Below are 22,295 nucleotides of genomic sequence, written 5' to 3'. Positions count from 1 at the left end.
TCAAAACTTTAAATTTATTTGTAAATGAGTATATATTAATCATAAATAAATATTTATATTTTCTTATTTATTTATATTATATAAAATTTTATTTTTTTTTAAAATGGTATCCATATTGTATATATTTTATTAAAATATAATTATTAAAATAATTAATTATATATTTTTAATTTTTTAATCTTACAGTATATATTGACCATAAATCAAATATTAATTAAATAAATCATTACCAACCTAACTTTCAACTCAATAATTCAACCGGTAATCAAACGAACCATAAATTAGAAATTTATTTGAAAAATCGTGCCGAACCAAGTACGGCCTTGCAAGCCTAAGCACGGGCCGGACCAAAAGAAATAATTGGGCCTTTCTTTAGGCCCATGTAATAAATTATAGTGATGTGTTGGGATCAAATTTTTAAATCATATTTATTATTTTCGGCTAGAATTTTCATCATCATAGAATGTGGGTCTTTTTCTTCGTTTTTCAAGCAGTGCAAATGCTGCATTAGCTCTCTACTCACAAATATATATATTTTTATTTTAAATTATCCAATTATAAATAATTATTTTAAAAATATCTCATTTTTTCCGCAAATAATTATACTTTATTATTAGGTTGTGTTTGGTTCGGAGAAATGAGGCCAGAGAAATAAAAATTGTATCATTTCTTTTGTTTGTTTGAGTCAGATAAATGGAACTTGAGAAATAAATTATTTCTATTTTTCTGTTTTCATTTCTCTCCCGTATGCAGAGAAATGATGTTGCAGTATATATATATTTTTTTAATTTTTAAATTTTTTTTAAAATTATATTATTTTAATTTTACAAAAAACAAACTTAATTTATTTTTAAGTATTTAATTTTTACGATATTTTAAGAAATTGTACTAAACTATAATCTTAAAAAACATCATATATAATTTATAATTTATTTAAAAAAAATTTACCAAAAATATTTTTCATAAATTCTCATTCGTTAAAACTCTCTTTTTATCGGGTTAATCATTTATTTTTGTTTAATCATTCATATATTTGCATTTTTTTTAAATTTCTCAAATGAATTCTTTGTTTTATCAAACAAGAGAATTCTACTCAATTCTATTTCTCTCCAATTCTATTCTCTACTGTCGTTTCTCTGCAATTCCATTCTCTGTACCAAACGCCCCCTTACTTCATTCATTTAAAATTAAAAGGTCAAAATTATCTTTACCCCACTTTTAACAATCAATTATAATAAAAATATTATTATTTTTTATTGACACAGTTCCTAATGAAGATTTATAAAAGAATATAGGGTGTGTTCGTTTGTAGAATTTTGATAAAATCTTACTATTCATGCAAAATTTTCCTTCCAAAAATATCAAATTAAACACCAATTTTTCATTTTTTATATTATACTAAAAATCAATTTTATATTCAAAACATCACATCAACACTTATTTATATCATATCGTACAACTATTCAAATTCAAAAATTTTTCTATTCAAATCCCAACTCAAAATTCAAACCCCAAAACAAACACACCCTGTATACATGTGCTAGACTTAAGCTCAACTGAGAGTTTATCCAAACATATTCTATTAAAACATCTATAACCTATTCGGCAAAAAATACTTTTTTTGTCCAAAAACAATAATCATGTTGTGTTTGACACATAATTTAAAAAATATTAATATTATATTAGTAGCGAGTAAAAAATACAAATTTAACGTTCAAATTAAATCTCAGTGATTTATTTTGATATTATTTCATTCAATTAAAATAATTAAAAATTGATTAAGGACAATTATTAATTCAACATTTTGCTGAATTAATATGTGCCTTAAACACATAATCTCCTGTCTTGAAGTAAAATATATATCGATGGAGAAATAATAATTAAATGTTAAAAATTTAACTCCGTCAAAATTGATAGTTGACAAACTTTAAAAGATATAAATAAATTTGTCCATTTTTTTTTTTATTTCGGTTCGTTCCACATAATTTGTTCTTTTTTTTTTCAAATATAATTATACACCTTAATCATATTTTAAAATTAATAATTTATATTTTTTCTTAATTAAACTATTCAGTCATTTTAATCTTAATCTATAATTTTTTATATTATATCAAAATTATTTTTAATAATATATTGCTCCGTCCACTTCTAAAGTTACATTTACATTTTGCATCATTATACTTATATTAAAAATATCATTACATTCTTCTGTCAGTATTATAAGACACTAACTGAAGTATTTTTACAATTTTTTCTTAATTCGTACTACGTTTTAATATAATAATTAATACTTCATCCGTCCCATATCTATATATTTATTTATTTTTTGCACGGAGTTTTCAAAATATGAGTGTTATATTGTGATGTAGTAGAAATAAAAGAAAAAGACTAAACTAACCGTATTAGTATTGTACGATATAAATGTAATGACATTTGTATAATATATTTTAAATTAGAAAGGTATTTGTAATGTTAGGTAGATAGTACAATAAGTTAAAAAAAATGATACTTTATTATGAAACGGACCAAAATAAAAAAAAATAGATAAATTATCAAGGGACGGAGGGAGTATTCAAAAATCAACACAAAAAAAATAAATAAACCCTTAGAACCAGACGAAAATAGTATTTTTTAATTATTTACTAATTATATTGTTGTTACGCACAAAAAATAATAATAATAAATAATGGCAGTGGGATTCTGGAGGGGTCTGGATGTAAGTTAAATGACCCAGAAGTCGGGTGCAATCGGACAGAATAAAGGTCGGGAAAAGGAAGAAAGGTCGGGCGGAGTCTAAAAAAAAAGGGTGTACCCAAGTCGGGTAAACCGTAGATCGGGTGAAAGGCGAAGTCGGGCAGACGCGGAGGTCTGTCAAGAGGAAGGTCGGGCAAGGAAGATGTACGGACAGACGCGGAGGTCTTCGGTCAAAGACGGAGGGCGGCTGGTGCGGAGGTCGGCCAAGTGTCAAAGACGGAGGGCGGCTGATGCGGAGGTCGGCCAAGTGAGGTCGGGCGAAGAAGCAGGTCGGGCGAAGGACGAAGTCGGGCAAAAGAAATTTGGCAGTGGACAGGCAGGTCGGGTAAGAGGCAGGTCTGAGTTCTGTGACTGGTGGGAACAGTTGAAGGAAGTTGTAATACGTGTCAATAGAGGAGAAATTGGTGGTCGGTTGACAGCGGTTGCTGTAACCGACCAGACGGCAGTTCAAACCGTTTTCTTCAAAGGTTATTTAAGGATTCAGATTTATTCTCAAAAGGCATCTTCAATCAACTTCAACAAAGCAAAGTCAGATTTGGGGATCACCACTTTAAATTTCAGTCTTTTATTTTCCAGTTTATTTTCTGTACCATACAGTGTTTAGAGATTCCTAATCTCAGACACTAATTAATCAAGTTTAAGGATATTTTCTATATCTTTGAATTTTACTTTATTTTTGTTGAAAAATTACATCAACAAATTGGCGACCACAGTGGGAGCAAGACAAAATTGCTCATTCCAATTCCGGCGATAATTTCATACGTCTTAGATCCGGCCGTATCATCGGAAGGGTCCATATGGCAGGTTCACAACCTCAATCATCTTCGGCACCGGCGGGAGAATCCGTTCCACCACCTATTGTGCCAAATGCCGGGGAAATCCCACAACCACCAACTGATTGGAGGTCTTATGTTCAACAAATGAACAACCAGCAAACTTTGGTTATGCAGAACATGTTGCGTGAGCAACAAACGAACATGTTGCGTGAACAACAAAATCTAATGCAAAACATGTTGGATCAGGCATTCTCCAGATTCACCCTGTATCCAAACATGCTTCCAGCCGTGTCACCTTCTCGTTTTCAGGCGACTTTCTCAGGATCAACGTTTGCAGAACCATCATATGTTGATAGTACATTTCCAAGCGTCACAACTTTCAACCGAACAGATATGGGGAAGATTCCTCTAACTTTCCCAGATAATGTTCCTTTGGGACCGAGGGTTGATAATACCCAGCCGAACGAGAGATTAGGAGGACAGACTCATAATCCCATTCCAACCGAACCAGCCTTCTCTAGAGAAGAAAGGTTGGAGGGACAGACTCATAATCCCATCCCAGCCGAACCAGCCTTCTCCAGAGAAGAAAGATTGGGAGGTCAGACTCACGATCACATTCCAGTTTTCGACCATATTCCACCCAGAGTAGATCCGGAGGATATTGCTCAAGTTCTGCGGGTGCATTTCGGAATGAATCCGCAAACGGTGAACAGGCCGGTTTATCAGAGGCCATTTCCAGAAAGGATCATTAACGATCATCCTCTCCCGAGAAATTATAGGCCACCAGACTTCTATTCTTTTTCGGGAGAAGACGGAGCCTCTACCATTGAGCATGTGGGGCGCTTCACGGCTCAATTGGGAGAAGTAGGCAACAATCCGTTTCACAAGTTACAATTGTTTGGGTTGTCGCTCACAAGAACAGCTTTTTCTTGGTATGCCAGTCTGCCGCCTGGACAGTTGCAAACTTGGGGAGATTTAGAGGCAGATTTTCATGCAAGGTTCTTTAATCCTCTGCCGACAGTCTCACTGATAGACCTTCTGGAGATCACGCAGATGCCGGAAGAGACCGGCTACCAATTCATAGAGAGGATGCGATTGATGAAGGGACGATGTCCTACGATGATCAATGAAAGCTAAATGACCAATTTGGTGGTCAGGAACATGCATACCAGACTTCGCGAGGCCCTGACAGCCCACGACTTTCAAGATCTGGCCAGTTTAGCATCCACGGCAAGAAGGTTAGAATCCTTTTTTACAGAAAATAATCATGACTTCCGTCAGGGGGGAGATGCTGAAGAGATGGTAGTGCAAGATCGATCAATGTGCAGACCACCACCAGTCCGCAATAAATGGAGGTCGGGTCCAACGTAGCCTCAGAAGATGGAGGTCGGATCTGAGGCTGATGTAGCCTCAGATGCTGACCTGCAAACTCCTAAAACATCACTGAAAGTGATGTTTAGGAGTCTTGAGGAGGAGGCTTATTGTTACGCACAAAAAATAATAATAATAAATAATGGCAGTGGGATTCTGGACGGGTCTGGATGTAAGTTAAATGACCCAGAAGTCGGGTGCAATCGGACAGAATAAAGGTCGGGAAAAGGAAGAAAGGTCGGGCGGAGTCTAAAAAAAAAAGGGTGTACCCAAGTCGGGTAAACCGTAGATCGGGTGAAAGGCGAAGTCGGGCAGACGCGGAGGTCTGTCAAGAGGAAGGTCGGGCAAGGAAGATGTACGGACAGACGCGGAGGTCTTCGGTCAAAGACGGAGGGCGGCTGGTGCGGAGGTCGGCCAAGTGTCAAAGACGGAGGGCGGCTGATGCGGAGGTCGGCCAAGTGAGGTCGGGCGAAGAAGCAGGTCGGGCGAAGGACGAAGTCGGGCAAAAGAAATTTGGCAGTGGACAGGCAGGTCGGGTAAGAGGCAGGTCTGAGTTCTGTGACTGGTGGGAACAGTTGAAGGAAGTTGTAATACGTGTCAATAGAGGAGAAATTGGTGGTCGGTTGACAGCGGTTGCTGTAACCGACCAGACGGCGGTTCAAACCGTTTTCTTCAAAGGTTATTTAAGGATTCAGATTTATTCTCAAAAGGCATCTTCAATCAACTTCAACAAAGCAAAGTCAGATTTGGGGATCACCACTTTAAATTTCAGTCTTTTATTTTCCAGTTTATTTTATGTACCATACAGTGTTTAGAGATTCCTAATCTCAGGCACTAATTAATCAAGTTTAAGGATATTTTCTATATCTTTGAATTTTACTTTATTTTTGTTGAAAAATTACATCAACAATTGTTAAATATTTTTTTTAATAATATATATATTATCTAAATTTCGTGTCCAACTAGAATAGATAAATTAGGTGGGACGGAGGCAATAATAATATTTAGGAATTTTCTTATACAATCATCGTACCATTTTAACCTTTACCCGAACGGCCATTCACACCGGTCTGCACCCATTGCCGGTTCGAACCGGTTTGGAAGGAAATCTGTGAACGCTATTTCCTTGGCTGGACACTGCATAGGTTTAGGTTGTCCTAACTGTACAAATACGGCGCCTTCCTATCAGACCCCCTATGTCCTGTCCTACGCTACCCTACCCTACCCTACCAACCTACTTTACTTCCACTTATGACCCCACTTATGCTTAATTAAATACTTATAAACAAAATTGTACCAACAAACCAATATTCTACAAATTATAACAATAAATATAAAATATACTTCCTGTTCGAAATATATAGTTTTAATTGAATTAACGATGAAATTTAAGAAATATTGATATTATATTGATAATTGGTAAAAAATATAGATAAAATATTTTTTTGTCTATATTAGTGTAAAAAGTAGTGGCAATTGTGTAATAAAAATAAAAAAGTAGAGATAGTTTTATGGTGATATAATTATTTATAAAAATTTATTTTAAAACGAACAAAAATAAGTAAACAAAACTATTGTATTCGATCGCAGAGAATATATATATATATATATAATATGTTGTGGAATATCTTTTCCATCAATGGTGAAACAGCAAATTGAATTTTATTACAATTAGTTTACTATTAAAGAAGAAATACAGTGAGACGACGTCGTTTTCATTACCGAAATTAGAAGAGTCAATTTTGTGCTCAACGCTACCTAAATAAAAACGCTACTACGTTATTCAAAATTCAGACACGATTTTATCGTATTATAAATGTAGCAAAATAATTTTAATTAAAATAATTTTGCACAACGACTAAGGAACATTAAATATCACATTTCAACAAAACCAAATTGAAAGCAAACCTAAAACATGTGAACTGAACCAATTCATATCGTGAACCAAAACCACAACTATATATTTATAAAAGAAAATAATTAATTAAAGATATAATAAATAAAGGAAAAAAGAGAGAGACTCTTTTATGGCTTTTTTCTTATTATTTTATTTTTATTTATTTAAAATGTGCTGAAATATATAATAATAAATCTATTATAAAATTAAGAGTAAATTATATAATATTTTCCTATATTTTTAGTAAAAATTGTACAAAACACACTGTGTTTGTGTTTTATTTATTGCGTAAAATTTCTTTACGTTAATATAAAATTTGTACTAAACACTATTTTTGTTCAAAACTGATATTTTGTTATAAATAAAGAGCTATGTAAATTTATACAAATAAAAAATAAAAAATATTTTAAATAATTTTTTTTTGAATAAAATCAGATAACAATTTGTCTCCAAAAATTAATAAAATGAAAGATTAATCAATATTTATTTATTTATTTTATTAAAAAATCTATTTAAGATAGTTTATATTTTTTATTTACATAAAAATTGCGTTATTTACGTCTTTATTTAGAACTTAACATTAGTTTTGGATAACGATGGTGTTTCGTGCAAATTTTACGATAACATAAGAGATTTCACGTAATAAATAAACACACAAAATATTTTGTACATTTTCACTAAAACACAAGGATTATACTCCTTCCATCTCATATCTATCTATTCATTTACTTTTTGCACAAAATTTTAAAAATATTAATATTATATTGGAATATAGTAAAATAAAAATATAAAGTCTAAACTGTATTATTAGTATTGTATGATACAAAAATAATGATATTTATGTAATATATTGTAAATTGAAAATATATTTGTAATATTAAGTAGATAGCATTGTTACTTAAAAAAAATGAATAATTTATTATAAGATTGATAAAAATAAAAAAATTGATAAATTGTTGAAGGGCGGAGTATAATCTATCCTAAAATTAAAGCAAAAAATTGGGGGGTGTTCAATACATTGTCCCGTTTATAAATAAGAAATGCTAACCAAAATACCAAAGCGCACGTCACGTGATCCTCACGTGACCGCCGCCATTACTTCAGTATAAATACGTCTACAGCACCAAATCTTCACTCTCTCCAGAAATGGTTTTATCAACAGAAGGCCGAGTCCGTACAGATACCGATGTCTAATCCATTTCCGCCACCGCTAAGCGCCGTCGTCGGCGGCGGTGACGTCACTCCTCAACAAATTCCGCTTTTACCGCCGCCTAACACCGACTCGTTTTCGTCGTCTTCCTCTGAATCAGCCGCCTCCTCCTCCGCCGCGCCGCCGGTCTCCGCTATTATTGTGATAATCGTGATCGCCTCCGCCGTGACAGTCGCCGTCGCTGTTTACCTACTCCGCCACATCTCCAGAAGGTTCTCGAATACCTACCGCGACGACGCCGTTTCGCTCCCAAGCGGTTCTCCTAACGTGAACGGTAACCGTCCGATGCGCCACGTGGCGCCTTCTGGAATGCTCGATTCGCTTCCGGTATTCACCTTCCGCTCCGTCAATGGAAACCTCGCCGGCGGCGACTGCGCCGTCTGCCTCTGCAAGTTCGAGGCGGACGATCAGCTCCGTCTTCTTCCGCTCTGCTGCCATGCCTTCCACGCCTCGTGTATCGACGCCTGGATCGTGTCGAATCTCACCTGTCCGCTCTGCAGGTCCGCCGTGCTCTGCTCCGACGCCGATTTGCTCCGCAAAATCGATTCCGGCGAGAATGGAAACAGGAGCGGCGGAAGTTTCAGAATCGAGATCGGAAGCATCAGCCGCCACGGTGGCGGAGGCGCGGCGGAGGCGGCGGAAGGAGATCGGAGATCCTATTCCATAGGCGGTTCCTTCGAATACATTCTAGATGAAAACGGTTACGAGATTCCGGCAGGATCCACCGTTCATCGGAGAGGAACTTCCGATTGCACCTCGCTTGACAAGGAATCTTCCGTCGGAATTCCGACGCCGCAGCCGCCGGGAGAGATCCTGGCGGCGGAGGTTGCCGGCGGCAGGAACTGGCTGCGGGAGCTAACATCACGCTCCTTTTCATCACGCACTATGTCGTTGAGGAGCTCTGGAAGATTCTTCGCCGGAAGCAGTCGCCGGAGCGAACACTTGGCGGCAGCGCCGGAGGATGTGGAGGCGAACCGTGTCGGAGAAGAAATCAGCGAGTTCTTTCGGTGGCTTTCGGGGGTATAGCTGTAGATACTTCTTACCCTGAGGGTAAAATGGTAAATTCACTCTTTCCTATTTCTTTGTAGAAATTTTCGAAATCTGGAATGCTGCGTGCGTGCGGACAAGTATTACTTATATTACAACATTATTATTATTATTATTATTATCTTCAATATCCTTAATTACACAAGAAATGGAAATATTGGATACAAAATGTCAAAATATATAGTTAAATTGAGGATTGCTTATATTTACAAATTGTTTTATTCAAATATAATTGTTACTTTTTAATCCGATCTCTTTTTTTTTTTTTTTTTGGCTTACCTGTGTTCCCTTCCTCGTACATTTAGAACTTTAATATACTTTTTATGTCCTATATTTATCTATTTATTTGTTTTTTATATAGAATTTTAAAAAGGTTAAATTATATAATATCATTTGTATTTTAGTAAAAATACATAAAATATCTATGTTTTATTTATTGCATGAAATTTTTCTGTGTTAATGTAAAATTTTCACGAAACACCTAATTGTTCAAAACTGATGTTCTGTTCTAAATAAAGACCTAAATTATGCAAATTTTATAAAATTAAAAAACGTAAAATATCTTAAATATTTTTTTGAATAAAATAAATAAATAAATAATTTATCAATAATTTATTTTTACAATTTTTGTAAAAATCGGATAACAATTTGTCTTCAAAAAGTATAAAATGAAGATTTATTTATTTATTTTATTAAAAAAATTATTTAACATATTTTACATTTTTTATTTATATAAAATTTGCGTAGTTTAGGTCTTTATTTAGAATCGAATATCAATTTTAGACAATGAGATGTTTCATAGTTTGACGCAATAAATAAAATATAGGATGTTTTGTGTATTTTTTCTAAAACACAAGGGAGTGTTATATAATTTACTCTTTTAAAAGTATTACTCCCTCTGTCCCCAAAAGTTGTCTTGTTTTTCCATTTTCGTCCGTCTCAAAACAATTGTCTTGTTTCCTTATTTAGTAATCGTGGTCCCAACTTTATAACAAAATTATTCATACTTTTCCAAACTACTCGTAGTTAATAATCTAACCTACTTTTTAAAATCCTTCAAAAAGTAAGGACATTTTTGTCTTTTACATTCTATTTTATACATACTTTTAATTAAATACTATTATTCCTTAATTCCCGTGCCAACTTCCAACAAGACGCTTCTTCTGGGACGGAGGGAGTAGTATATATTGAAATATAATATAAATAAAAAAAATTAAATTAATCTTATTAGTATTGTAAGATAAAAATAATGATATTTATGTAATATATTCTAAATTGAAAGAATATTTTTAATGTTAGGTATATAGTACAATTACTAAAAATAGAAATAAATATTTTTTATGAGACAGATCAAAATAGATAAATTATTAAAGGACGAAAAAAATATATGTATATATATATATTTTTTTTTTAGATTTTGGAACTTTAATTTTTGAAAAAGTAATAGTAGTAACTTTCTTCCTTGTTTTTCGTAAGTACATTTGTTAGGTTTTGTAAGATAAACTGAAAAATAATGTAATGACAAGAAGAATGCATGCTGCAGAGGGAATATATATATATATATATATATTCGTATTTGTCCCAAGTACATGCCCTTTTCCTACTTCCTAGTTTTGTTCGTAGGGCAGCGACAATGGAATAAATAATTTTGTGATATATAATCTTATTTTTATCCACAATTATATGCTTATTTAGGTTGAGCATAAATTTTAGTAAATATTCCCTCAGTCCAGCTACAAAGTATACATATTTTTATTTTGGGACGTCTAATTACAAAGTAACTATTTCATTAAATACCTCATTTTTTTCTACAAATACTCTTACTTTACATTACATCATTATTTTTATATCAAAAAGTAAGGGCAAAAATTTCATTACACTACTTTTACATACCCATTATAATTAAAATACTATTATTTTTTAAATTCTGCGCCAAAAGTAAATGTATACTTATTGCTTGGACGGAGGGAGTATAATATTATTATATTAGTTAATTATGTTATAAAATATGATGCTCCCTCTGTCCCATTGGAAGAGTGACATTTTGTTTTTTGCACGTAGATTTTTGAATATTAGTATTATATTGGATTGTAGTTAAAAAGACAAAAATATCCATATTAGTATGGTGTAATATAAAAGTAATGACATTTGTGTAATATATTGTAAGTTAAAAAGGTATTTATCATGTTAGGTAGGAGTACAATTACTAAATTATGAAATAGTAACAAAAACAAAAATAAAAAAAAGATAACATTTCAATGGACTGAGGGAGTATTTTTGAGAAATATGCGTGAGTTAATAAAATGAAAAAAAATAAAAGAATAGATTGAGTATTTAAGTACTTGTAATATTTTGTAAATAAATAATAGTATAATATTGAAATATATAAATTTTTAAAAAATTACAATATATCATATATACTTTATCTACTTACAAAAATCAATAATTTAAAACAAAATTATACTAAAAATTATTATAGTGTCTCTCTGTTTCTCTTTTTCTTTTTTAAATTTCTCACAAAATTGTTATTATTCAATTTTTTTTTAAAAAAATATAAAATCAATTTTTTTTATTCTTTATTATATTAAAAAAAAAAAATTTACATTCAAAACATCTCATCATCTCATCTGTTTACATCAAATTAATCAGTCATTCAAATTCTACTCTTTAAAAATCCAAATCCAAAAATCAAATAAACAAAAACACATAACTCGAATAATCAAAAACCACAATAACAATTCATACCCATAGCTCATTGAAGATTCTAATCATCAAATCAAAACAACATAAACACCAAAACCAAAACCATCCAAATCCCATAACAATATGGTCGTCTACCTTCTCCGTCTACTCCTCCACTGCAGAGCGCATCGACCCTGCTATAACACCCGCTCTTCTGCACAACTCCCTTACCAAAACCCCCCAACACAAAGCTCCCATTCCTCGGAGTCTCGCTAAAAACCACGCACCACGGCCCCCCTCCCCCCGACACCCCGGCCCCAGCCTGGACGAAGCTCCCGTTCCTCATCGCCGCCCGATCTCCGAAAACCGCGTCGCCGAACACATCCTCCGGCCGCAGCCGATTCCCGCGGCGGAGGCACCCGAGGATGTGGCCCGAAATGGTGCCGAGCGTCGGGAGCTCGACGCCGCAGTTCGGAGCGAAGATTTCGGTGAAGTCGTCCTCGCGGTGCTCGCACCCTATTAAGGTCCCGTTGGCTTTGCAGTTTCGACTGCAGGCTTCGGCGTACTGAAGGGCGATGCACCCGAGGCCGGGGCTAATGCTTAGCTCCGGGAGCTTTAGGGATGTCCGGTTCGCGTTGATTATCTTGAGAAGATCGTTTGCAGCGTTTTCTGTAGAAGAAAGTGCGATCGATCTTTTGAATGGGCTTTCTTACGACACGAACTTAATGCGAGAGAAGTTACGATTACAAATACTTTGAAAATTTACTACGAGAAAATAATTTATTTTTGTATTATTGAAATCGACAAATAGTATATATTTTTATATAAAAAAATTCCCACAAAAATTTAGCATTATTTTTGTCCATTCTAATTGTTGTTTATATATATATATATATATATATATTACTCTGTCCGTCCGCCTCTAGGTGTCACATTTATCTTTTGTATCATTGTATTAACATTAAAAATATCTTTATATTTTTGTATAATTTTTTTGTACAGATATCATTCTATTAGTATTATAAGACATTAATGACAATATTTTTGCAATTTTTTTTTAATTTGTACTATATTTTGATATAATAATTAATATTCAAATATCAACAAACAAAAAATAAATGATAATTTAAAATCAGTCAAAGATAGTATAAAAAAATGAAAAAATAAAAAGGGGTAGGAGATAGGGGTGGACCCCTTTCCCCCCTCTAGTTCGCTCTGTATATAAGAGGACAATATATATTTTATATAGTACAACATAATATTGTATTATATATATAAAAACATGTGTTGTGTAGTTGATATATTGCATATATACTTCTTAAACTAAAATCAATAATGTGTTGAATTGGTGACTTAAGTTTTTGTGATGGTAAAGTTCTACTCTTAGTATGGACACAAATGCTCGAATTTGAAATGTCTAATAAATTATGTCGTGAATTTGTTGTAATCGACATAAATAGTTAGTTATACTCTCTCCATCCGCTAAAATAATCTATAATCCATTTGGATTCGGCACAGAGTTTATGAAAAATGAATATTTTATTAAAAAATAATAGTTAACCGAGGGGTATTTTTGGAAATTGACTTAGTAAATGAAGACAAAAAAAATATATATAATAAAGTTAGTAGTATTTATTGTAATATTATAAATTTAGCGGACCGATTAAAAAAGAAAAAGAAAATAAATTTGCGGACGGAGAGAATATTTATGAATGAAACCATGGAGTAATTCTTACTAATTTCTTATAATCTGAATCAAGTTCTTGTTCTTATAATGAATTTACCATTACATTGAACAAGAACTTGATTAAAATTATAAGGAATTAGTAAGAATTAAGACACAGATGTCCAAACAAAACTTCCCAACCGAAGAAATACACAAACACAGATCTCGAAACCACAGCATTGTTCTCAAGAGCTAACGAAGGAATGGAATTGAATTCAAGAATGGCAGATATGAATATACACATATATATAGATATAGATAGATACAGAGACATACCATGGTTCTTACAGCAAGCCAAAGATGGGAGCAAAACAAAGAAGCAAACCACATGGTAGAAAAGTTGCTGAATCGTCTTCTTCTTCATCGTCATAAGCTTAGGTTGTGAGCTCAGACCAAAAATGGAGTTCCTTTCCCTTAAACAATGGAGTGAGAACTGGAGAATTGTTTTCTTACATTTTGGGATTGGAGACAAAAAGGTACTAATGGTGGCCCCAAACTGTATGTAAAATGATTGAACCCAGCCCATTTTGTCGATCGGGTCGGGTCGGGCATTCGGGTCGAACCATGGAAGTCTCTAGAACTATAACGAACCCTGGATAGCTTAAAATTGAATTGAACAATTGGGGGTTAGGTTTGTGCCTTATCTATCATCATCCATGGCGGCTTCTTTCACAATTCCGCTGGGGATTGGCTTCTTCTCTACCACGAAGAATGCCTCGCCTTCATGTTAGCATCTTCGATTTCTGTCATTTCTTTCTTTCGTTCTGGATTTTCGACATTTTCATGGTCTGTCGTTGCTGAATTTCTGAATTCGCTCGCAGGTTTTGTGAAGAGGAAGGGTGCCTTGAGAATCAATGCGATTGCAAACAGAGTTGAACCTTCGAAGGTTTTCATCTGATTTCGATTCGATTCGATTGTTCTACTGGTCTTTTGATGATTAAATGTGTTGGTTCGTAAATCATACTTGTGTTGTGTTGTGTGTGTGTGTATGCATAGGTTGTGCCGCAGGCAGACAAGGTTTTGATTCGTGTAGAGCCTCTGCCAGAGGTACATTTGAATTTCTTCATTTCGCCATTGCCGTTCAAGGATTTTGTTATACATATATGATCCTCTAGGTTTAGGGTTTGATTGTTTTGGGGCTGGGAATGTGCTCGAGATAACCTCTGTGTATGATTTGGCAAATTTTATTAACAATAATTACTTGTGATGTGGTTGTTATTTGAAAATTCTGCACAATTTTTTCTTATGGTTTAAAATTTTTACTAGGCTTGTGGTTTTATTACATTGCACAAGATTATTTTTTCAGAAGATTTTATATAATATTTTGAGAAAATACATTGTGAATCTTATGCAATTTATTTTTAGGGAATTCTGTGGAATATTTTCTAAAACACGAGGAAGTGCCCCGAATCACGGGGAAGTATGGTGCCGACTTCCAAACCACAAATGGATTACAAACAATTTTGGCCATTATATTTTTAAAATGTTTCAGTGTGTTTCTTTACTCAGTTTTTTTCTTTGTTTGGGTGTTTGGATTTTGAATTGGGATTTGAATAGTAAAAATTTTGAATTTGAATAGTTGTATGATGTGATATAAATAGGTGTTGATGTGATGTTTTGAATGTAAAATTGATTTTTACTATAATATAAAAAATGAAAAATAGGCTTTTGATTTGATGTTTTTGGGGAAAAAAATTGGATAAATAGTATATTTAAAATCCAATCCTCCAAACAAACACACCCTTAAATTTATTATTTGTAGTACTATATATTTTTGGAAATATATATATTCTTTTACAAAATATTCAATCAAATATTATTTTACTACCAAATTCGAATAAAATTTTCCCAAATAAAAAACACATGAATAATATCAAAGTTTTCAAAAATATATCCTAACTTTTTATATGATTTTTAAAATAAAAAATAAGTATTTAATTTGATTATTGTGATAGTGATAATATTGATTAAATGTATGCTACATGTTTGGAAACTTAACAAATAGATCCTTGATAAAATGGGGTATGTTTTTAGTTATATTTTGAATGTTCTGTCTATATGGGAAAATTACAGATTGGTTGTTAATTTTTTTTTGTATAAAATGTCTAAAGCCATGGTATTATGTTTCTTGTTTTTGTTTATGTTTTTTGGATGTAGAAATCGGCCGGGGGAGTTTTGCTTCCGAAGTCTGCAGTTAAATTTGAGCGCTACCTTATGGGCGAGGTGCGCATAATAAAAATATTGTGTTAAATAAAAGTATATATTGTGTGCATTTTTTCTATATGTATTGATTGAAGCATGGACTCACCAATTAAAATGTAATACTCTCTTTGTCTACAAAATCTGTGCTCGTTTGATTTGGACAAAGATTTTAATAAATATGTTATTATATTGGTTGATTATGATATAAAGTAAGAATATTTTGAAAAATATACGAGTGAGTTAACCTGGTAAGAAATTTTTTGGATAGATTGCTATATTTGTAAATCTGTGTAATGTTGAAGGAAATAGATTAAAAATATACAAGAGTTACTCCCTCCGTCTCAACTCAAATTACAGTTTTTACTATTTTTAAAAGTAATTGTTCATTAATATCAAAATACCCTTTAGCTTTTATCTAAATTACAAATCTATCATTATATATATATATAATTAATTTATATATAAAGTAGTTAGCATTAATTTTTTTGTCTCGTGAACTTGGTTTTTAAGGTTCTTACCATCGGAGCGGATGTTGGGGAAGTGGAGGCCGGGAAGAAGGTGAGTGGCGATGCTTGGGAAAATCCCCAGTCGCTTTCTCATTTTTTTTTTTTGCTTCAATAAAAAGGTGTATATTTTTCTATTCGATGCATACCTAAAAAAGATTAGAGTTGATTCTTTTGCAGGTTCTTTTCTCGGACATCAATGCATACGAGGTACGTAGGCTTGAACTATGTAACTCACTTGTAGTCGATGGGCAATGTCATAAGCAAATGTTTTATGTTATTACAGGTTGATTTGGGTACGAACGAGAGGCATTGTTTCTGCAAAGCCGGCGACTTGTTGGCCGTGGTTGAGTAGCCGGCGATATCGGTAATCATTTTTTTACGATCAATGGTGGTTAAAAATGTATTTTGTTCTTGATATTTGTTGATCGAGCTTGGATTATTGTGTTGCTCGAATACAATCGAGTAGTTGAATTCATTTTCAATAAGTTAAATATGAGACCATTTGGTTTAAATTTATAATTATCGAAATTTGATGTTAATTTGTCGAATCATATGTTCATGTTAAATGAGTAAGGGTATGTGTATTATTGATTAATGTAAAGGCAAATCAATGAAATTAATCAATCTGTTTCATTTTTTATTTATTGTAGATTTAGCAAAATATTTAAAAATATATATATTTTTTATATAATATTATTATTATGTTAACGGTTCGATCTTTTACTATTTCAATTTAAAATTAAAACTATTGTAAGTTAATAAAATATACTTTCTATCTTTTTTCTATTATAACAGTTTTTTTTTTTTTTTTTTTCAAAATGAGTGTGACTTTTTCTAAGTCAATAAAATATACTTCCCATCTTTTTCTATTTTCAGTATTAATTTAATTAAAATTTTAATTTCGTTTATTAAAAATTCTTTTATTCACATATTTAATTTATAAATAAATATTTTTATTTATATTTAAAATATTCTTGATTTTTATAAAATTAATTTTAAATTAATTATAAACGAATAAATTTTCTTTTTTTTTTTTATATATATTTGTGTAATTGTATTACATAAATTTTATTATCTATAAAATAATATATATTACATATTTTATTTTATTGAATTATAATCTTAAAAATATATAAAATATCAACTACACTACTCATAAAAAAATAATAAAATAATATGATAACTTATTATTAATAATTTACTAATTTATACTACTAGAATACCGTGTCCTACCAATTCAACTTTGCCGACGAAGTAATATAAAATTAAATATAATTATATAATACTCTCTCCGTTCCACATACCATATCCACGTTGCCGTTTTTGTCTGTCCTACGTACCATGTCATTTTCTTTTTTTGGAAAATGATTACACACTTTAATCTCATTTTAAATTTTTTAATTTTTTTTTAAAATTTTAATTAAACTAATTCTCTTAATCTTAATTTATAATTATTTATATTATAGGATAATTATTTTCACTCATACATTCTTAATTATCTACCAGTTACACTCATTCTAAAATACTGTGTCTATAGTGTAGCAAATACGGGGACGGATGTAGTAATAAATTATAAAATTTAGAGTATAAATATATAAAATAATATTATATTTATTACTCCCTCCGTCTCATGTAATATAAGTGTATTACTGTAGACACTGAAATTTAGGTAAAGTATAATTAGTAAGTAATTAAGAATTGTATTAGTAAAAATAATTATTATTTAGTAAAAATAATTATAGATTAAGATAAGTAAATAGTTTAATTAAAATTAAGAAAATTATAAAATTTAAAATTTAAAATGCGATTAAAGTGCATAATTATATTTCTAAAAATAGAAAGGACAAGTTATACGGAATGAACAAAAATATGGACAAATTATGTGGGACGGAGGAAGTATTATTTTTTGTATTATTAATAATTATTTATTCTTATTAATATTAATATTAATTTTATTTTTATAACAATTTAATAGTAATATAAATAATTTTGATTATAAATAGTATTATTATTATTATTGTAAAATACAATTTTGCCCTAATACATCATCCGCCGCCGCAGCCGCACCTTCTTCCTGTATCTTCTTTCTTCTCCTCCAATTCTTTCCTTTTTCTTCTTCACATAAGCCAGCCGCTGGTATAAATATAGTAGAACCGCCGATTCAAACCAGAACCGGCGGTTCTCAGTTTGACATTACAAACCGAAATCGATTTAATGACGTTTCGATTTGAACCGTAAACACGGTGAACCGGCGGTTCGAACCGGATACAGTTGCAAAAATCAATTTCGGGTCAACACTAAACATTTCTTCTGATCAGCTTGCTCGTAATCCTCACTCTTGAGAAACCCTAGATGGATCGGGAATCGCTCGAGAAGAGACCCGCGATCTTCGTTGTCGGATCCCCCAGCGTCGGTAAACGTACTCTGCTTTCGAGTAAGTGCCTCTCTTGATTCGAGATTTGCTGATTGCAATTGTGGAGATATTTCGAAGAATAGTGTGTTTATGTTTGTTGAACTGAGGCTCAGAGTTGGATGAATTAATTGGCTGTTTGAAGAAGTAGTTTGAATATGATGTTTGGAGGATCTCTGTTGGGATTGATTTTGAAAATTTACCTAGTTTTCGTGATGTTTTGAATTCTACTGAACCGTTCTTCTTGAGGTTATTGCTAATTCGTGTTTTACTTTTGTAGTGATCAAATTTGGATATTTTTGGTTTCAGTATGACAATGAGTTGCATTTTTCGTTAACAATTGGAAGTTTGTTCAATCAATTCTTGTAATGCTTGTTGGTTATTAGGATTGCTTAATGTCGATTTCGAAGATGCACCTGATACATCATCTGAGTTAGTTGTTCATGGGTAAGTGGAAAAGACTTGGTTCCAAAATTGTTTTGTATTTTTTGCATAATACTACGTGAATGATTTTGATTTTCATATATTTATCAGGTGGACAATCGACACAAAGTATTATGAGGCAGATGTTTCGGTATGGATGGCTCATATCACTGATCAGACTTCGATTGCAAGCCTACCGATTGTTGACCGAATAGTTGCCTTGGTGATGGTTTTCGACGTCAGTGATGTAAGACTGATAAAATTTTACCATTTCTGTACACCTTTACAATGGAATTCTTAGTTTTATCTGGTGCCAGTTCTTCGGAAAACGATATTTTGTACCTCATAAATGCTATTCTATTCGATGATTTGCAGCTGTCTTCTCTAGTTTCTCTTAAAGAATGGGTGTCTCGCACGGACATTCAGAGGTTTGATATACTGCTGTGCATTGGTAATAAGGTAGATCTTGTTCCTGGCCATTCTGCTCACGCAGAATACAGGAGACGATTGATGAAACAAAGCGAGTCCTCTGCTAATCCTGAGACAACCATCTCAGAGTATGGTATATCTGAAAATGAAGGAAGCAGTTTATTGGGAGAGGAATCGTCGTCGTGGGAATTTAAGAGATCGTGTGTGGAATGGTGTCTTGAACATAATATCGAATATGTGGAAGCTTGTGCATCGAATGTTGATTTTGATCGATGTAAAGCCCTCTCTCCTATTTTTGTTCCATGTTAGATAGAAGCATATATTTCTAGCCTATTATGTGGTCAATTCTTTTAAAAAAATCCCGTAGAATATGCCAGAAATTGATGATACTTCATTATAAAAAAAGGTTATATATACATATATATTCTTCCTGTTTCGATTTGTTAAAAAAGAAAAGGAAAAATCAGCTCATTCGTCATGGTTCCTTGGTATTGTTGTTAAATTTGCATCTAAGTTTCTGCTTATTTATGTTTCTCACCTCGACCATTCTTTGTCGTTTTGTTTCTTGAAGTGAATATTTGATCTGTCAATCCTATTCGATTAATGGAGATAGAAAGGGTGTTTCACTATTACTTTTGATTACAGGTCTGTCTGTAGACGGCGATTCGCAGGGTGTTGATAGACTTTATGGTGCTCTCTCTGCTCACATGTGGCCGGGAATGGTGTTGAAATCTAGTGACAAGATAAACGAACCTACATTGCCCGAACAAGAAGGTTGATTGTGCTAGCCTGTTAGACCTAGGACGAGTTTATGATATATCTCAAACACACTATAAACTATGAATTTTCGTACTCTTTTATACTTTATGCAGAGGTGTCGGAAGAAGAAGAATCTGATTTTGAGATCGACTATGAAGTACTCTCTTCTGGCTCGGCAGAACCATGGGATGATGTTGGGTGGGTATCAGCAGATGGCCCTGTTTCTGCCTCAGAAATCGGGAGGTCAGTGGAATGGAGCTCTGAAACCATAAATCGGGAGGATAGAAGCAAATCAGGCGCACAAGAGGACCAGCCATCGACATCTGCTTCTCAATTACCGGAACATGACCAGAAAAAAACAACAATGGTGGATGAAGCCGACAGCACTTCAGAACCCGATGAAGAAAAAACTCATGATTTTGAGGATTTGGAAAAGCTAATGGCTGAAATTGGTAACATGCGAAGTGGCTTGAGATTGATGCCCGATTTCCAGAGGAGGGAAATGGCTGCAAAGCTGGCACTGAAAATGGCCACAATGTTTGGGGACAGCAGCGGCGGCGAGGAGGATTCAGTCGAAGAGTTTGAAAAAGCTTAGCTATATCTCAACCAAAAAATCACATCCCAATCAAGTTATGAAAAAAAAAGAGAAAAAACCGATTGTGCGCGATGATTGGCAGCTTAAATCTTCAAATTTATTTTGGTGCCATTCCATCACAGGTAACATCCCCATTTACGCCATTTTTTTTTTTTTACTTTACGCCGTATGTGAAATTTGCATGAAGTTTTTTGGGGCTAGCGAGTTTAGTCATCTTTCATTAATATATTGATCTTCTTGGAAGCATGCTATAGAGTGACTTTATAGTATTCATTGGTTGTGCATTTGATTGGCGAATTCTTTAGGACCAATTAAGTTTCTTGTTGCAAGGCAACAAATAGAGACATGGAAAAATGAACTTGTGATTTTGTAGATAATGCGTGTAAGTATGTTGCCTGAATTTGTTGAAGCACATCACTTGTCGACTCCCGATATTATGGTTATGGTTAGATAGAAGTTTACGGAGTTTTGGAGTATTTTGAAAATAGTAAAACTATGATTATTTGATTCGATATTTTGTCAGAGGAAATATGCATTTGATATAATCAGACTATGCATGTCTTTTTGGTTTTGTTGTAGCTCTATAGTCTTAGGTTTTTCTTGATGTTACTTGGCATGTTAAGAGTTTTGGGGGCTGCTGAAAATTGAGATGAAATAGAGGGGCGAATTTATGTTATTTTTGTAATAAAGGGGTATTTATGAAATAGCTATTAGAATATTTGAAATGTTAAGGGTGTGTTTGTTTGGGGGTTTGGATTTTGGACTGGGATTTAGAATAATAAAAATTTTGAATTTGAACAGTTGTATATGTGATATAAATAAGTGTTTGATGTGATGTTTTCAATGATTTTTAATATAATATAAAAAATAAAAATTAGGTGTTTGATTTGATGTTTTTGGGAAAAAAATTTGGATGAATAATTGAATTTAAATCCAATCCTCAACCAAACACACCCAACTATATCCAACATGAATGAATAAATGATAATCCTATAAACCTCACAACATATTGCAACTACTTTTACATTTATATTTATTTATATTAATATTCATATATTAACTTTTTATACTCCTTTCTTCGCATTATCGTAGTAGAAGCAAAGAATTTATGGAAAGAATAATTAATAAGTAATTAAAAAATATATTTAGTAAAAATAATTATCGTATAATAAAAAAAATAATAAATTAATATTAAAATAATTATTATATAATAAAAATAATGATAAATTATATTAGATTCATACCGTTCTAATAGAAACATATATATTATATATATTTTTATAAAATATTTTCTCTGTCTCAGAAGAAATGTCTTGTTGGGAGTTGACACGGGGATTAATGAATAATAGTATTTAATTAAAAGTGGGTATAAAGTAGGATGTAAAAGACTCTAATGCCCTTGTTTTTTGAAAGATTTTAAAAAATAGATTGGAGTAATAATTAGGGATAATTTGAAAAAGTATGAATAATTTTGTTATAAAGTGCTAAATAAAGAAACAAGACAATTG

At 32.4% G+C, this 22,295-nt stretch overlaps 4 protein-coding genes across 4 annotated transcripts; 3 read left to right on the top strand and 1 right to left on the bottom strand.

Moving 5' to 3' along the window:
* Positions 1-7,908: 7,908 nt before the first annotated feature.
* LOC127262148 (E3 ubiquitin-protein ligase ATL4-like) lies at positions 7,909-9,279 on the top strand. Its single transcript, XM_051290690.1, has one exon. It carries the CDS (start codon positions 7,985-7,987, stop codon positions 9,032-9,034), a length of 1,050 nt encoding a protein of 349 aa, XP_051146647.1. The 5' UTR covers positions 7,909-7,984; the 3' UTR covers positions 9,035-9,279.
* Positions 9,280-11,664: 2,385 nt separating this feature from the next.
* LOC127263218 (uncharacterized) lies at positions 11,665-13,989 on the bottom strand. The gene is made up of 2 exons (XM_051292252.1): positions 13,740-13,989; positions 11,665-12,406 (listed from the first exon to the last, which is right to left on the bottom strand). The coding sequence occupies exons 1-2, from the start codon at positions 13,987-13,989 to the stop codon at positions 11,832-11,834; spliced, it is 825 nt and encodes a 274-aa protein (XP_051148209.1). The 3' UTR covers positions 11,665-11,831.
* A 66-nt stretch (positions 13,990-14,055) lies between these two features.
* LOC127263231 (10 kDa chaperonin 1, chloroplastic-like) lies at positions 14,056-16,683 on the top strand. Its single transcript, XM_051292257.1, has 7 exons — positions 14,056-14,189; positions 14,285-14,349; positions 14,460-14,510; positions 15,621-15,686; positions 16,176-16,223; positions 16,349-16,378; positions 16,455-16,683. The coding sequence occupies exons 1-7, from the start codon at positions 14,120-14,122 to the stop codon at positions 16,521-16,523; spliced, it is 399 nt and encodes a 132-aa protein (XP_051148214.1). The 5' UTR covers positions 14,056-14,119; the 3' UTR covers positions 16,524-16,683.
* Positions 16,684-18,390: 1,707 nt separating this feature from the next.
* Positions 18,391-21,593, top strand: LOC127263160 (uncharacterized). The gene is made up of 6 exons (XM_051292151.1): positions 18,391-18,605; positions 18,968-19,028; positions 19,116-19,251; positions 19,380-19,707; positions 20,079-20,207; positions 20,306-21,593. Exons 1-6 carry the CDS (start codon positions 18,524-18,526, stop codon positions 20,785-20,787), a joined length of 1,218 nt encoding a protein of 405 aa, XP_051148108.1. The 5' UTR covers positions 18,391-18,523; the 3' UTR covers positions 20,788-21,593.
* The last annotated feature ends 702 nt before the right edge of the window (positions 21,594-22,295 follow it).

This window comes from Andrographis paniculata, unplaced genomic scaffold (assembly GCF_009805555.1).
Source record: "Andrographis paniculata isolate CXL003 unplaced genomic scaffold, ASM980555v1 Contig15END, whole genome shotgun sequence".
NCBI classification, from domain to species: domain Eukaryota; kingdom Viridiplantae; phylum Streptophyta; class Magnoliopsida; order Lamiales; family Acanthaceae; genus Andrographis; species Andrographis paniculata.
Note: the sequence above shows the minus strand (reverse complement) of the source record. Positions and strands in the feature narration are given on the sequence as shown.

Bases quoted from the DNA above. Each gene is read 5' to 3' on its own strand.
- LOC127263231 (XM_051292257.1), top strand. From the start codon at position 14,120: ATGGCGGCTTCTTTCACAATTCCGCTGGGGATTGGCTTCTTCTCTACC. The intron at 14,350-14,459 runs GTTTTCATCTGA...GTGTATGCATAG, and splicing joins ACAGAGTTGAACCTTCGAAG to GTTGTGCCGCAGGCAGACAA. The intron at 14,511-15,620 runs GTACATTTGAAT...TTTTGGATGTAG, and splicing joins GTGTAGAGCCTCTGCCAGAG to AAATCGGCCGGGGGAGTTTT.
- LOC127263160 (XM_051292151.1), top strand. From the start codon at position 18,524: ATGGATCGGGAATCGCTCGAGAAGAGACCCGCGATCTTCGTTGTCGGA. The intron at 19,029-19,115 runs GTAAGTGGAAAA...TATATTTATCAG, and splicing joins TCTGAGTTAGTTGTTCATGG to GTGGACAATCGACACAAAGT. The intron at 19,708-20,078 runs GTAAAGCCCTCT...TTTTGATTACAG, and splicing joins GAATGTTGATTTTGATCGAT to GTCTGTCTGTAGACGGCGAT.
- LOC127263218 (XM_051292252.1), bottom strand. From the start codon at position 13,989: ATGGGCTGGGTTCAATCATTTTACATACAGTTTGGGGCCACCATTAGT. The intron at 12,407-13,739 runs GTATGTCTCTGT...TTTCTTCTACAG, and splicing joins GGCTTGCTGTAAGAACCATG to AAAACGCTGCAAACGATCTT.
- LOC127262148 (XM_051290690.1), top strand. From the start codon at position 7,985: ATGTCTAATCCATTTCCGCCACCGCTAAGCGCCGTCGTCGGCGGCGGT.